The following is a 15,594-nucleotide window of genomic DNA, read 5'->3' on the forward strand; positions in this document are numbered from 1 at the left end:
AGTCGAAGGGTGACGATAGCGTTCTCGTTTATATCGTTATCTTCAGTTTCTACTAAAAATATTGTCTCTCCAATCTCAGTCGATTCGCTTATACGAATGGAAGCGGGGAGATTTGTGAACCTTGGAGGGTTGTCGTTGACATCCACGACTCGTATAATAAGAGACAACCTCACCTGTCATTACACAATTTATTAGTCAAGAAGAGGCAAAAATTTCAGATACGCAAGCCGCATACTCACAGGTTGCCCTGCTCCATGTCTACAATGTAAAGTCATTTCCTTCACGTTATCTCCATTCTAAAGATATTGTACACGTCATAAAAAATGTTAAACATATTTTGTTGTTTAGACAAGTGCTGGTTAAGGTTATAGCTATATATATGCTTGCAAAAATTTGCATCACTAATGATGGTAATTGCACAGACCTGTGCTTTTTAATTTCGGGATGATTACTGTTTTGGATCAAATGCGTTCGTACCTTGGTTGCCAATTTCTTATTCTAGATATGCCAAAATCATCACAATAAAAGGTTTTATAAAAAATATTGCTTTGTGTACAAACTCGTCAATTGCTTGCGAGGACTTACAACCCACTGGCACAAACTCGAGGAAAAACACATGGCCACATTCTACTTCGAAACAAGATAGCAGTTTAGCCTTTTACATAACACTGCAACCTAACAAAGCTCATAATTCTCCAAGAAAAACGGTGTACTATGCACTTATTTTGGTTACAAGGGAATTTCAAGGGAACATGGTTAAAATCCTAAAATAAGTGGTAGTAAGCAAAGCATATAAATACATCGTAATCAAACTGTTGATGTTGCGTGATAATCAGCTCGTTGCCAACTCGTTCCATTGTGAAATCAACAGCAGGCGTATTATCTTTATTGGTTAACCACATCGGAGAATCAGCTTCGGCTTCAGAGTTTCTGATAAGGCTCAAGTCATACCTCTTTATCACAGTTCCTATAAATTAGCGCGATGAAAAGATGCATAGGGAAAATAAGAAGCCTTACCTGGCGGGTTGTTTTCGTGAGCATCGAGGTTCATTTCGTTTCTGAAACGCCGTTCAAATCGACCACAGAAAGAATCTGCACACAACATAATTTCCTAAGCAATATAGTCTGACAACATCGGTTAAAGTTCTGCTACATTTTTATGTCTTACTTAAAAGTTCGTGTACAGGGGTGGTTTGGGTATAACATGATTTCCACATCAGAAACAACGACAGAACCCGGTATAAACGTAACATGCTTTTGTTTATTGATCAAAGTATCTGCTATGCTTCAGATGTTGTCACAAATTCACACCAACTACTTTTACCAGTCAGGTTCTGTAACTGTCAAATTTTAATTAGTAAACGCTGGTTTTCTACGTGCAACTTATCCTGAAATCTATGTACACACTTCCTCTTCAAGCGCTCCACTGTGATATACGTCATGTTACGTTTGGAACAAACCGTCGACTGTTCGGTGCTGAACATTGTTAACCGTAGCCAAGTATAATTGAATTGCGTTGTATCATTGGAAAACGACTCCCAATTTCGCCCAGTACCATCCCACAACAGTACTTCAAATCCTTCTCACTCTCCACTTGAACCGGGACGCGAGCGTGGATTTTCAAATTGAAATGTTTTCGCTGCAGCCGATTCATCGCGTCTCCCTTTTCAGCAATGTTGGGCACACATGTAATTGAGTTACTTCTTGTGCTAACCTAAAAATTGTGTTACTTTGTTTTCAAAATTGTGTTGATGTTTGTTTTACACAAATAAACACAAGTTGTTTTAAATTTCCAGTCGCTTATTTAAAAAAAAAGTTTTTTTTGTTAAGGGCAAAAGTATGCCTAATTGTACAAAAAGCAATGTGATAAACGTGGATATTGTGGAGCAATGACGTTGTTTCAATTCAGGGTGTTGCGCTACGCATTATAAAGCCACAAAGGCAATAATGCAACAAACCAATACATACCGAAGCGAAATAACATGTGTGTCGGGTACGCAGAAGATAAGTAATCTATTAAAGTACTGTACAATCATTCCGTGCAAGTTACTTCAAGCCATTAGTTGTTTAACAATTACATGAGTCAATATTTGACTTAGTCTGCAGGCAGCACCTCCCGGTACTAGCTGTGCAGTAAACGCAAACAATGTTTAAACCAACGCCCACGAGAGTAAAGTCCGAGGCTTCTGCGACTATACTTGTCTGCAATATTTCATTGGGAATGATTACAGCATTTAATAAATTTATTGCACATAATAACAAAACACCATATATTGTTGATCATGCAGAAAATATAACCAAATTACCGACAATGTTTTGGGAAAACTAATTTGCTCAATTTTTTGCCTGGAATTTAAATCGCCATTTCATAATAACTGCGGGCAATTCGTAAACAACAGTGATGCAGCAGGTATACGCAGGAATGGGGTTATTTACAAAGCAAGTCAATTAAAATATTTACATTTCTTTATAGGGCCATGATAGAACTGTACAATATTTACAGAGTTATTGCACGTGTACCCGACGGAAGCAAGAAGCTTTTCCCGAAATATACGAAAAATCTGAGCGTATATACAGAGTATGTATATACATATGAGATATATCGATGCCACGACGAAAAGATGAGGATTTAAAAGACAACATGTCAGTTACTACTAATATATACAAAAACATCGGTCGTGGTCAATTGCATAAGTGCCCGTGTGCTCAAGCTGCCTCGTGGAACGAAACAAGTCCGATTACTAAATGGCACATGTTCATAATGCCAGCTAAAATATATCGACCGAAGTCCTACTTACAGGGCTCCATTACATGCTAGCATACAATAGCTGCAAAAATTTGATGCAAGAAGTAATTGTTTCCGTTAAAATAAAGTTGGTTGCAGTAAGTTGCATAGAACCGAAAAATACCGAGGTTTTAAAGAATTAGGCGTTCAAGTGTAAAGCGTATATGTACAAGAATCGAGCAGACATATTACAGCTGCTGCCACCTAACACTGATCGGTCGTATGCGATTAACAAGGTTGCTAAAACACTGCTGCCGAATTATTCCAATACTGTTGTAATGATGTTGCGTTCTACATAAATGAGCGATCATCAGTAACCATACGTCCTTATGAAGTCCGTTGAAAGAAGTAATTCCATTCGTTTGGCATCTACCGACGGGGGTACCCTGCAACGAAAACAGCATGATTTTCATTTGTTCACACGTCCAAGTATTAGGAAAACGTCACTGTCTGTTACCTGGTTGCGGGTAGCCTGGGTTAGGGGGGTATGGGTAACCGGGCTGAGGTGGTCTCGCCGTTCCGGTCGGGTAGCCAGGAGCTGGTGTATAATGCTGTAAATATAAAGAAAGTGATGTAAGGATTGTGGGATGGCTGAAGGTGGCTGTTTACATAAATTGGCTTAGTCTACTGTAAGCTATTATCGTCTTTTACGTCAGGCAAAATTACCTTTCTCATTCAAAATGTCCTAATGTATACATACACATATAAAACGTAAAAGAATTCCATACATGTACAACGTGGACGTCGGTGTGGGGTCTTGGTCCGTGGTGATGGTGATGGGGCGGCGGGGGATGATGATGGTGGTGAACGGGCGGCGGTGTGTGGATGTGATGTACAGCGTTGGCAGCAGAACGGTTTGCCTGCTCTCGCCGGTGTGCGTCGTCAGCTCTGGAGAGAAAAAAGATTTATTTTAGGCACAAACGGAAAACCTGAGCATTTACAGTCGGAGCAAAAGGCAAATCGGGTTACGCCTCCAGCGTGACGTAATGTCCGGTGGAGAGCAAGAAAAATACCTCCGCATTTGCAACCTGCGTCACGTCAGCTATCCTTTGTTATATTACCCGCACCAAGGCTAATTAACGATTAACGGGTCGTAAAACGGTAGTTACATTTACCCGCGGAGTGTGTGGTTATGTATCAAATCGTATGATGAAAGACCTAATTGGTTTTGCATGCAATCATGATTAACGAAAATACACATATATATATATTCAGCGGGTGTGCTTTAAACCGTAGGATTTATTTTAGTTATGAACATAGAGCCATTTCTTGACATTAACAAAGCAGCATTGTTTATTTCAACAATTTATCCAGAACAGCAAATCCTGACTTACACTATCAGTATTACCCTTGGTAATCAAAGTTTAAACTCAGGACTGTAACCAAACATCTATTACAGCCAAAAGTTGAACTACAGCTAGTGTATATTTAATACCACAACAACGTGTACATAACACTCTATTACAAACTTATTTACATATTCTTACCTGTGATGGGCAGCGTTGGATTTGGCTTCCAGTCTCACCGCCTTCCCTACGTCGCCATGAAGAGCTGCGTTCACCGCCCGGTTGTGAAGCCTCTCCTCCCGACGTTCCGCGCGCATCTCTTGCTGTTAAATCGTAAAACTGTAAAGCGGAATCCTTTTTCAGTCGTACCTATGAGAGACCGCGCGGACGTCGTATGAAAATGCCCATCCGGTGCCAGGCATTGTTCGGATTCAAAACCAGGCCCAGCTTTGCGGATAGGCCGCCAATGGCTACTTGGTACGCGCCGGGACGCGCAAAACTTCAATACAAAACAGAATATTTCCGGCTTCTTCTACCCACACAGAGAGCCTACAGCATCGTGACGAACTGCTTCAGCAACAAGTAAAGCATTGATCAATTAAAACGTGGCTTACCTTATGCGCCTTGTTGGCCTCTTGTCTCAAATGCCGTTCCATGATGTTTCAACTTCTTGTACGTCAGCTTCGTGTCTTGCCAAATGTCCCAAATGAACTTTACCCCGCGCCCACAGTCGCGTTTTAAAGCCCTGGTGCCGTGGAGCACTGTCTACTCTTGCTAAACAAACCGTGCCATTTAATGACATCCCTGCTGCTCCATACACATCATGTTACTGCGGTTCGCAGAAGTTTTACTGCCGCGTTGGCAATTCGCGTCACAATCACATGCACGGCGTGACGCATGCATGTGATCACGTGGTGTTGGTGGTAGTTGTTTCGCAACGAACAATCTGTCGCGCTGCCGTTTCCGGCTTTACCGAGGAAACCAAACCAGTGCACGGGATGTTGTCATTATGGTTCGTTTAATGCTCACGTGGCGGCTCACAAATTGCGGGAATAAAATGTATTGGCCGATAAAACTTAACGAGCATGATAGTGCATTAAGCTTAGGTAACCCACAACAATCCATTGTAAAAATCTGTGCTTGGGATTAAAGCATACATCATTCATAATTCCTAACACGTGACACTCGCGACACACGCGACATATTGCATGGTGTTTTGCAAGCTTTGCTAGCAACCACCTTAGTAAATGATTGGTCCGGTGCATGCTTGCAACAAAGGTATTTTGTTGAGTGTGTCCCAACCCGTGAGCAATGTTTAGCACACATGCGCTTAGTTTATCATTGAATGGTGATAAACGATCCGGTTTTGATGATTTTATTGATGGCACATAGTTGGGAAGTACACGAGTTGCATGCCGCCGCTTTAGACTGTCAACCATTAAATAATGGCAAAACATTTGTGCCACGGCACATCCCCAGTTCGTAAGCTAAAGATTTGTTAGTCAAAAGTTTTGTCAAAAAATTGTGATATTTTAAGCCAAAAACCTATAGTCGCGTGAAAGCCCCCTAAAACATTTGCTCTCTTTTAAATTCCGGGCCGGCTACGTCAATTGATCGTGGCTCTGAATGCAAACAAGTGTATGAAAATGAATAAATCACAATTGTCGCTTTGCTTATAATTTCTGCCGTATTTAAAAAAAAAAAAATTTCAAATCAAAAAATAAATCTTCTTTTTTCAATCTTATAACTGATTTAGAGCATACTTAATGATTGATTTTGGAAAGCGTCAAAACGAATAAAATGTTTAGAGCATTTCTTTTGCAATGAAACTGAACACTTCTAATGCCTTGTCGCAGTTAAATGCGATCCCTCTGGACAGTGAAATTAAAAACAAACAGATTATGTCGTTTCAGGCATATAGCCTGCAACGAGCAAAGAGCACCTAACACAAAACTGTTCATAGCATCACACATAAACATCATATGTAAAACACTCCACCTAGCGAAAAATCTCCCCATTATTTTTAACCTATTGGAATGCATTTTGTCTTTTTCACAGATCGCATTGGCATTCTTTTATATACACGTTTAAAACGTTTGGCAAACTGTAACAACTGTTTACAAAAACTCCGATTGCTGCAGCGATGGAGTGTAACAAGCTTGCAATCTAAAAGGAGGTGCTTCAATAAGGAATGGATAAATAGAGGAATTTAGATTTTCTTTGCTATGTAAGGATTTAGTCGTCGGTGTATCCAATGCACGACAACCTGACTTTGATGGAATTATGTATTTAAACAGTGGAATGGGATGTTAATTATTGGTGCAAGTTTGTAAGCAAACACGACAAGCTTAAATCGGAGCGTGTGTGCGGCTTCAGGCCAACTTTTATTGCTTTGTTGCGGAAGCCCAATGAGATTGTTCGTTGCGTTGCTGGAACGCTGCAAGTAGCTACCTTTGCAAAGATTTTGTGAGAAACGTTGTAATATTAAAGCGGCGAATTAATGACAGGATGGAAAGGATTGTATAAATTTGTATCGTAAAGTTGTCAATCACGTGTTTTACAGTGAGCTACAAACATGGCCACTGTTTCGACCTAACACTGGGTCTCATAAGTGCAGCTATGGTTTGACTTGACATGTTTTTACGTTTGTTTAGCGAAGACAAGTGCGGATAACTGTTTAAACAATAATTTGTCTGTATCGTCAACACATTAAATTGCCAACAGGCTTTATTCTCCGATGCATATTGAAACTACAGAGTAACATTTCCAGTTTTGCTACATCATTGCTTTGCAGGTTTTCACGTGGGTAAGGTAAAACTCGTGTGATAGTTAAAATTCACATAATAAAATGTCTGATGACAAATCAATACCCGAGCCAAATGCAAAGGATACAGATAACATAATCGTGAAAGAGGTGAGTTTTGTTCCAGTAAAGGCAACTTCACTTTGTTTAGTATTTCGTAAACAAAGCCTGCATATTACTAAGTGTAAACACGAACTTGAACAGCTTGACGGTATTGTGCAAATGAGCAACAATTAAAAGCATAGTCCCTTGAATTAAGCCAAATATATTATCGTATACAACGGTCCAACAGCTACCTTTGCTACAGAAAACTTTAAATGAAATAAACTTTTGCCGCAGGAACCGACACCTGGTTGCTACGTAAAATCTCGCCATGTGTTGGCCTTCATGGGGTTTCTGGGCATGTTTAACGTCTATTCTCTTCGAACCAACCTTAGTGTTGCCATTGTTGCCATGGTGAACAGCACTGAAGATCTGAACGCTTCAGCCAACGGATCCAATGTTTGCCCTGATAGAGGAGCTGATTCTGGCTCGAGTGCCACCTCAGTACGGATACGAATACGAACTTTCGTTCAATGTAATACCTTGCATAAAAACTTTTCATTCGGTTTTACAGAACGGAGTTTTTCATTGGGGCTCCGTAGAACAGGGCCTGATTCTGGGATGCTACTTTTACGGTTACATCGTGAGCAACGTTCCCGGTGCTTGGCTAGCTAGAAAAATCGGCTTCAAGAAGGTTTTCGGCGGTGCAATGTTCTTCTCCTCAATTCTAACCCTAGTAACACCTGTTGCCGCTTATGCCAGCTTTGATCTCTTCGTCGCGTTGAGGATTCTCCTCGGATTTTTTCAGGTGCTGTATTTCTAACCAGAAAATTCGTTTTCAACAATAATAGCGTAACCAACATTGGTAACAGGGGGTATCATTTCCTACGATGCACGGTGCTTGGGGAGCCTGGGCGCCACCTATGGAGAGAAGCACCTTAATTGCAGCGCATATGTCCGGATCGAGTTTTGGAACTTGCGTAACTTTGCCACTAGCCGGTATCATCGCAGAGGATCTCGGATGGGAAGCAGTATTTTATTTTACCGGTACATAAGCGTTCAAAGTATTAACTTAAAACGGCCTTTTTTTTCTGGAATGACCTCAATGGGGTAGAAAATTTGCCTTATTTACGCTTTCATTTATTCAAGTGGAAAACACTCCGAACTTCTGGTTTAACGTGTTTTCAAGCAACATCACTGTACAGTCCTAAGCGAATGTATACAGCGTTTTAAATGGGAGTAACACAGTGTTCCATACCCCGTAAGATAAAACATTATAATCACAATGGTATAGGTGGTGCCGCGCTCTTGTGGACAATTGCCTGGTTCTTGATCGTCCACGACACACCAGATCAACACCCACGCATCTCGGAACAGGAGAAAACGTACATAAAGGAAAGCATTGGGCTTAACAAGCCTAAAGACGAGGTTCGTACTTCCGATTTCCGCGGCATTCCTCACTTTAATCAGAAAAATAATCACACAGAACGTACGTCACCGAACACCGTGGCTGTCTATGCTTACGTCACTTCCCCTGTTGGGAATATTGAGTGGACACTTTGCAAGCAACTGGGGAAACTACACACTCATAACGATGCTCCCCACTTACATGAGCACAATACTGAAGTTCAACCTAGCGGCGGTATTCGTGTTCTTTTCACATTTCGAATCTCGTCGGCGATTAGACGAGTTGATAATATTTGCTTTTCTTTCCCACAGAGTGGAATCTTGTCCTCCCTCCCTTACATTCTCCAGTGGATTTTCACTGTTGTTGGGGGTTACATCACTGACATAATTCGGGCAAAGAGAGTGACGTCAACGATTGTAATCAGGAAGATCAACACTACTCTGGGATTGGGCATTCCAGCTCTGTTCGTCGTGTTGGCTGGTTATATTGGCTGCGACGCTGCCGCTGCAATAGCGTTCTTTTCTTTGTCAGTGGCTTTCAATGCTCTTACAGGTTAGATCTAAGTGTGACAGGTTATAAAATTTAGTCAATTTATCTTCACAGTAGTGTTTATGATTGAGCATAATAGGGCACTGCGCCGTGAGATTTTTCAGATCTCTCTGCAACTTGTCAGGAAAAGTGGCTGTTCTAGCTTGGTTGTAATGCCTTAGCTGCTATGCCTTCGAACCTAATGCGTTTTTTAGTCAATAAGTGTACTTGGTTTAAACGTACAATGGTAGATTCATGGCTCGGGAAAGATCATAGGCTCCAAGCATTTTGTACCAAAACTGACGGCGACAGCTATGCAAAAAATGTAACAATGTTCGTTTCTTTTCTATGATGAAGGCACCTGTTTTACTTTACACTTCCCCTTATTTGATAATAAATTGGCGGTTTTAGTTCCTGGATGTAAGGCCAACCCTGTGGACATAGCTCCGAAATACGGTGGAATTATTTATGGAATGTCCAACACCATTGCAAATATCCCCGGTTTTCTCGCACCATTGGTGGTTGGAGTTCTCTTGGAAGACAATGTAAGGAAAAAACCTAAACCATAATTAATGTCAATCATCATATCGTATAAAATCACATTTTGCCATCTTTCAGAACTCGCTGACTCAATGGCAGACAGTGTTTTGGATATCGGCCGGAGTGTACCTTGCAGGGGCCCTCATATATCTAATCTTTGGATCCGGAGTCGAACAGCCTTGGGCTAAAGGAGACATAATAGAAATGAAAAAAGGTGCATGTTGATGTTGATGTTATGTTTACACCAAAAAAATATAAATGTTGGTGGTGGGCTGCATACAGTACACAGTGCACCGCCCTACTATGTTTTACAAGTGTAGCTGGTGACTGGGCCATTTCACTATGTGGTGACTTTAGGAAGTTGAGTAACCTATGTGTGTTATATTTTACCGTGGTTCATCTCAATTCGTTTATAACTAGTTTGATATTCAACGGATAAACGTTGACAGCAAAGTCATTACAGTTCTTGGGCATTAACTGCCTACAGATAAGAACGGATACGGCGAAACAGTGTGTATTGTCTGTAGCTCACTGATTTTTATTGATTCATTTGCGTGCATTAATAATTTAAAATTTGTTTTGGCAGATAACTCGAATATACAAGAAGAAGAAGATGGGACCAAGTTTTAAACATAACATTTAATACACGCTTAATGCATATCAAAGTCACGCAAATCTTTTTAGGAATATAAGCACAGTAATACTTTCATGTCGTTGATACATTACTGCTATTAGTTTTGGTTTTTCTTTGAAGTTGCTGATATTGGAGGTGGAAGTAAATTTTGAATTTTATGTAAACCTATGGTTCCTATCGAGGGTAGAAAGATTTTCAAAACGTGAGGTTCGAAAAGCGGTTTAATTACGCTGTGGCGGCTCGGCAACGCATTTGTTTTTGTTGCTGTCCGGGCAATAAGTTTTCCGAAGACCTGCACAACTGACATGTTTCGCCGAAGTGTTTATTTGCATCCTTTCGAAGGGTGTTCCTTTTTTTCGTTGGTATTCCTTGCCCAATTAGGTAGGCGAAAAGTTGATTGCAATAAAACCAGAAGATACCCAGAAGCGCAGCTTTAATACTTTGATAATGTGCCAATTCAAAGCTGAGACCTATACAGTTTCATCAGAATTTCGCAACACGTTGAACAAACGATAAACCATAAAAAGGGTGCCAAATATCTGGAGTTGATAACTTAAAAAAATGATCAACAGCATCCTAGCTTTGGCTTTCCTTTTCATAAAAAGGGCTTCTTTAAATAGATTGCCGATCCAGTGAAGCAATATTGAAAATGGTTTTATGTCATGTAATTTATTGAATTCGATGAACTTGCCGCTTGATTCGATAACTCCTTGCAATTGGTTGATTTCCACGTTGTTTCATTGCTCTTGTTAGTTTCCTGGTTTTTAAACATCTTTATTCAATCTGGGGAAAGAAATATTATAGGTAGTGTTGTCTATTTCAAAAATCTATTTTATACAACATAATGACAATATTGTTTAAGAATTCTTTTGAAGAAAGAAAAATATTCTACAATTCTAAATGGATATAAGTTTCATGTCTATTGTTAAACAAAAAACACCATGACTTTGAATAAATTAAAGTTTCCTGTTCACATTTATTTGCAAAAACAATGTACAAGGGACAGATATTTTTGTACAGATATTTTTACGCAAAACTTTCTACGTCTTAAATAAAACCACAGAAAAACGCATGTGTAAACTTTCGAAGATATATTTTCCTCTCATCGGTGATTTAGCGCACACACGAAAGAAGACTAACGTAGTCAAGTCGAGTACGATTTGCTTTTTTCTCGTTCCTCTCTCTCTTATGTACACAAGTCGGGTACGACTCTCTCTCGCGCGCGCGCGCAGACAGCAATGTTTGACTCCTGTAATTTAGTTGAGGATGCACAACACTTCGGGCGGCATTTTGGGTCAGAGAAGCCTCAGGGGCTGCAGCAGATCAGTTTGCCGTTTTGAAATTTGCAATGATTAAAATTCATTTTCTTCACTGCGCAGTTAAACCAACCAAACATATGTTCATTAGTTCTCCTCGATATGCGATAAAAGTCCACGATCGTTTTGGTGTAGGACACCACAAGCCTGATTGCTAGAGTTCCCATCTGAGAGATATGTAAAAATGGCAACTTGCCTTCTTTCTTTTTTCGTCGTGCCCGACTTGTCTACGTAAGTCCTTCTTTCATAAAGTTTGGTGTAGCAGTTCAACCGTAAAGTGCAATATTATAACTTCATACTCTTGTTCCAGATGAGATCAAAGAATCAACACAGTTTGTGAAACATACGCTTTTGACGCTGGAGGCCATTCAGTTGAGGCAGCTGGAATATGTACTGTTGAGAATCATTACCGTTTCGTGCGAAGTTCAAGGCATCAATGCGTGAAAGGAATTTCAGGCCTTGCTTCAGTCAGACAATGGTGGGTTACAACTTACAATGGCGTGAATTGCTAGCTGTATAGTACGCAACGGATCTAGTTACGTGTACCGTCAATGCTGTTATTGTGCTATCATGAGCATTTAGAGACGGCTTAGAGCTAACTGGTTTTGACGTACGGAAGTAATAATGTAACATCAAGCGAATTGTCGTACAGTTTGTTGCAGCCTTTCCTGCAATTCTGAAGCGCAAAAACCGCTGACATAACCTCCCATGAGAGCGCATCCTGTTACCACAGCTGAAAAGCCACAGCAATAGTTTACCACAGTCCCAGTGCAGCACTATGCAGTAGCCCTATGCTGTAGTTTCGATGATTTCCGTTTCCCAGTTAAACTTGTCTGTCATTTATTAGCAATGGATACTAAGAGAGAGTTGGGGACGTTTGCACGACATGAAAAGAAAGCGGTAAGTTGTATTGTAACTGCTGTATGATTTGAACAATATCTTTCGTTGTGCGTTACGAGGTTTTAACCAATAAAATATAAAATATTTGGAATGAAATCGTCTGTAGCAAAAAACTGCATCGCGATTGACCGAAAGGTCAGTGGCCAATCCTAACTGCGAACAGGATTTGCCTCCACATATTATACTGAACGTTGCTCACGCTTTCGAAAACAGGAACTTAAAAAAATGTAATGCTTTCTGCTGTTGCTACTGTTATGCACTACAGATTACCAAGGCACAAACAGTGGGACTTTACTATTATTGTGTTATAATTAATTCATGAAATTGAAGAAATTGCTTCATATTTTTAAAGAAATACGATGTTTGTAAACAAATATCTAATCTTTCACAACTACAATCTTTCAGCTATATTGTTTTTAAATGCCTCATTATTTGCAGGTTTCCCAACACAAATGTTACATCAAGAAGCGGCATGTTTTTGCAGTGATGATGTTCTCGTCAGTTTTTAACATGTTTACAACAAGGGCAAGCCTCAGCGTGGCGATTGTCGCCATGGTAAATACAACCGCAAACGTAACTGCACAGGAAAACACCAATGAATCAGCTTTGTGTCCCAGAAAAATTGCTGTCAACACAGCGAAGCCACCAACCGTAAGAGGTTTTTGTTATTCAAATCATTTCCTTAGGCGAAGTTACCATTTTTCGCTCTTGCTGTTGTAGAATGGCATATTCCTGTGGGACTCCACAAGTCAAGGCCTTCTACTGGGTTCGTATTATTATGGTTATATGTTGACAAATCTTCCAGGCGCTTGGATGTCTCGTCGGTTCGGAATTAGAAGAGTCCTGTTAGTTGCAAATCTGCTTACCACAGTTACGACTTTACTCACACCATTCGTTGCCTATCAAAGCTTCGGGTTTCTCGTGGCACTGCGCGTATTTCTTGGTCTTGTTCAGGTAGAATTATTTTCAGGAATCCTGTTGCAAGTTTGTTCTTAATGTTGTTGTTTTTTTGACAGGGGCCAATTTATACTTCAACCGTGGGATCGTGGGGTGTTTGGGCTCCAATCCAAGAACAAAGTTTCCTAATTGCCACCACGTTTGCTGGTTCAAGTTTCGGCACTTGCCTTTCGATGGTATTGTCTGGATTGATTGCTGGAGGCTTTGGCTGGGAAAATGTGTTTTATGTCACAGGTAATTTATACTTTCGGGCATTCATTCGAACAATGTTTCCATTTAGCCCAAGACTATAGTTAAAAGAAAGTTTGTACTGACGTTTGTTATGAGGTAAACTTTAAAACAATGCATGGAACCTGGTGTAAAGCTGCAAAACAAAGTTGGTGTTAGTTGTTGCAACATGATCTTTGTAAAGATTTACGTTTACACAATTCTGGATCATTTTGCGCCTTGCCAGGTTGTAAACTTTACGACCACAGTAAGGCAACTTACTCCAGAAACTCGTGATACCGTTTCACTGACTTGTGCTATATTATCTACTTCAGGCGGCTTATCCGGGGTAATCACCGTCCTGTGGTTTTTCCTTGTCTATGATTCACCCGAGGTACATCCACGAATATCGGACGACGAACGGCAGTACATCAGTAAAAACAATGGTATTCACACTCAAGCTGTAAAAAATAATGTTGAGAAAAGCGACTATAAGAGCAAGGTAAAAGTAGTAGAAGTTGACCGCATTCAAATGCATGCAAATGATAAGAATCTTTTTCATGGCGCAGCAAATGCGGATACCGTGGGTTTCGATTATGACATCACCTCCAGTGTGTGCAATGTTCATCAGTCATTTCTGCTTGAATTTTGGTGCTTACATCCTTTTGGCCATGCTGCCAACGTACATGAACGTCATTCTAAGATTTGACGTGGCGTCGGTAAGTGTACAAAAGTTCTGGTTTGCTGCATTGTAAATCAACCGAAGACTAATTCATCGAAACTAAATACCAGAGGGCTTGCTCTTCCCATTGAGCAATAGGGAATGAAGACAGGTTTTAGTTACGGTTAAAAACTATGGTACAAATTGCCAGGTTACCTTCCCTTGATTATTAAGGATAACAAAACAAAAAGTGTTTTTAAAATCACTTAGTTAATCTACAGCATTGCAACAGCCTATAATAAACAAAAGTATAATGTGTTATCATGATTGTTAATTTTGTGATGATATATGATATCACTTGCAAATTAATCACACCGAGTATCAGCAGCACCCAAACATACGTGGAAGTCTTATCGTTGATAAAGTAAGACTTCAATTTAGCAAATCACCGATTGATCTTTTGCAGAGTGGAGGGTTGTCGGCGCTTCCCTACGTCACTGAGTGGGTATTTTCTATTGGTGTTGGATGCTTAACCGACATGGTTCGACGCAAAAGGTGGACTTCACAAACAGTCTTGCGGAAATTTAACACAATTGTGGGGGAGATATTTCCAGCCTTGTTTATTGTCCTGGCAGGTTACATTGGGTGTAATTCGATTGCAGCCGTTTTGTTTTTCACCCTTGCGGTTGGGTTTCAGGCAGTCACAGGTAACTACATACGAAGGCACTGTGTTTTGGGGTTGAGGTATAGCTAAGTGTTGGGTTCAAGCGTAAATATTAACGCCTGTCTGAGCTAAGTGTAATATATAACGTATAGATAATTATATTTATACCATTTAGGCCTTTTCGTTAGGTTCCTCGTTACAAATTTGAAAGCACTGTTTGAATTTGTTTATCAAACAATGTCAAACTCAATTGTTTAGGCCTGTATGCTAACGCAAAGCAACTTACTCAATATATCGCTCTGCAGCTTGCGGTTGCCGTGCCAACGCAGTGGACATCGCACCGGCCTACAGTGAAATCGTATTTGGAATGTCAAACACTTTTGCAAACATTCCGGGGTTTCTAGCGCCTTTAGCGGCTGGATTTTTGCTGGAAAAAGATGTAAGTCAGGGAACTTGTGTTCAACAATTTAATTACTTACTCTACTGAACAAATGTGGGTTGCAGTAATATATATTGTAAAACACAACAACACATTTGTAAACAAAGCAATTTTTTAAGAGTTCCATTAACGGATGGCGCAGGCTGTTTTGGATATCTGGAGGAATTTATGCGTTCGGAGCCTTAGTGTTTGTCATCTTCGGTTCGGGCAAAGCACAGGATTGGGCGACGCGTGAAGAAACCACGCAAACGCAAGCCGAAGATAAAATGCTGTAAAGCAAACTAAACAATTAGCCAATGATAGATAACTGCATTTGACGTTTGCAAACGTTTTTTTGTTTCTCAGCTCTGCAGTAAAAGTAAAGATTAAAATTTACTCTGTGTTGGGACGACGGGCCAATGCATTGAATTACACATACCTGCTT

At 40.3% G+C, this 15,594-nt stretch overlaps 3 protein-coding genes across 5 annotated transcripts; 2 read left to right on the top strand and 1 right to left on the bottom strand.

The window, feature by feature from the left end:
- Positions 1–2,225: 2,225 nt before the first annotated feature.
- Positions 2,226–4,911, bottom strand: LOC145889291 (uncharacterized). The gene is made up of 5 exons (XM_082980227.1): positions 4,686–4,911; positions 4,273–4,394; positions 3,514–3,673; positions 3,243–3,336; positions 2,226–3,171 (listed from the first exon to the last, which is right to left on the bottom strand). Exons 1-5 carry the CDS (start codon positions 4,725–4,727, stop codon positions 3,155–3,157), a joined length of 435 nt encoding a protein of 144 aa, XP_082836353.1. The 5' UTR covers positions 4,728–4,911; the 3' UTR covers positions 2,226–3,154.
- Positions 4,912–6,863: 1,952 nt separating this feature from the next.
- LOC145890378 (sialin-like) lies at positions 6,864–10,089 on the top strand. The gene is made up of 10 exons (XM_082981369.1): positions 6,864–6,985; positions 7,214–7,420; positions 7,491–7,724; positions 7,789–7,963; positions 8,211–8,344; positions 8,403–8,558; positions 8,636–8,876; positions 9,264–9,397; positions 9,471–9,606; positions 9,979–10,089. Exons 1-10 carry the CDS (start codon positions 6,920–6,922, stop codon positions 10,020–10,022), a joined length of 1,527 nt encoding a protein of 508 aa, XP_082837495.1. The 5' UTR covers positions 6,864–6,919; the 3' UTR covers positions 10,023–10,089.
- Positions 10,090–11,273: 1,184 nt separating this feature from the next.
- LOC145890379 (sialin-like) lies at positions 11,274–15,545 on the top strand. Of its 3 annotated transcripts, XM_082981372.1 has the most exons (11): positions 11,274–11,573; positions 11,653–11,820; positions 12,190–12,242; positions 12,681–12,893; positions 12,963–13,196; positions 13,259–13,433; positions 13,742–13,908; positions 13,976–14,125; positions 14,534–14,774; positions 15,037–15,170; positions 15,290–15,545. In XM_082981372.1, exons 3-11 carry the CDS (start codon positions 12,192–12,194, stop codon positions 15,443–15,445), a joined length of 1,521 nt encoding a protein of 506 aa, XP_082837498.1. In that variant the 5' UTR covers positions 11,274–11,573; positions 11,653–11,820; positions 12,190–12,191; the 3' UTR covers positions 15,446–15,545. The 3 variants fall into 3 exon arrangements, with proteins under 3 accessions (XP_082837498.1, XP_082837496.1, XP_082837499.1); XM_082981370.1 differs by lacking the exon at positions 11,274–11,573 and having other exon boundaries at positions 11,615–11,820; XM_082981373.1 differs by lacking the exons at positions 11,274–11,573; positions 11,653–11,820 and having other exon boundaries at positions 11,852–12,242.
- The last annotated feature ends 49 nt before the right edge of the window (positions 15,546–15,594 follow it).

Source organism: Ascidia mentula, chromosome 2, assembly GCF_947561715.1.
Source record: "Ascidia mentula chromosome 2, kaAscMent1.1, whole genome shotgun sequence".
Lineage (NCBI taxonomy): Eukaryota > Metazoa > Chordata > Ascidiacea > Phlebobranchia > Ascidiidae > Ascidia > Ascidia mentula.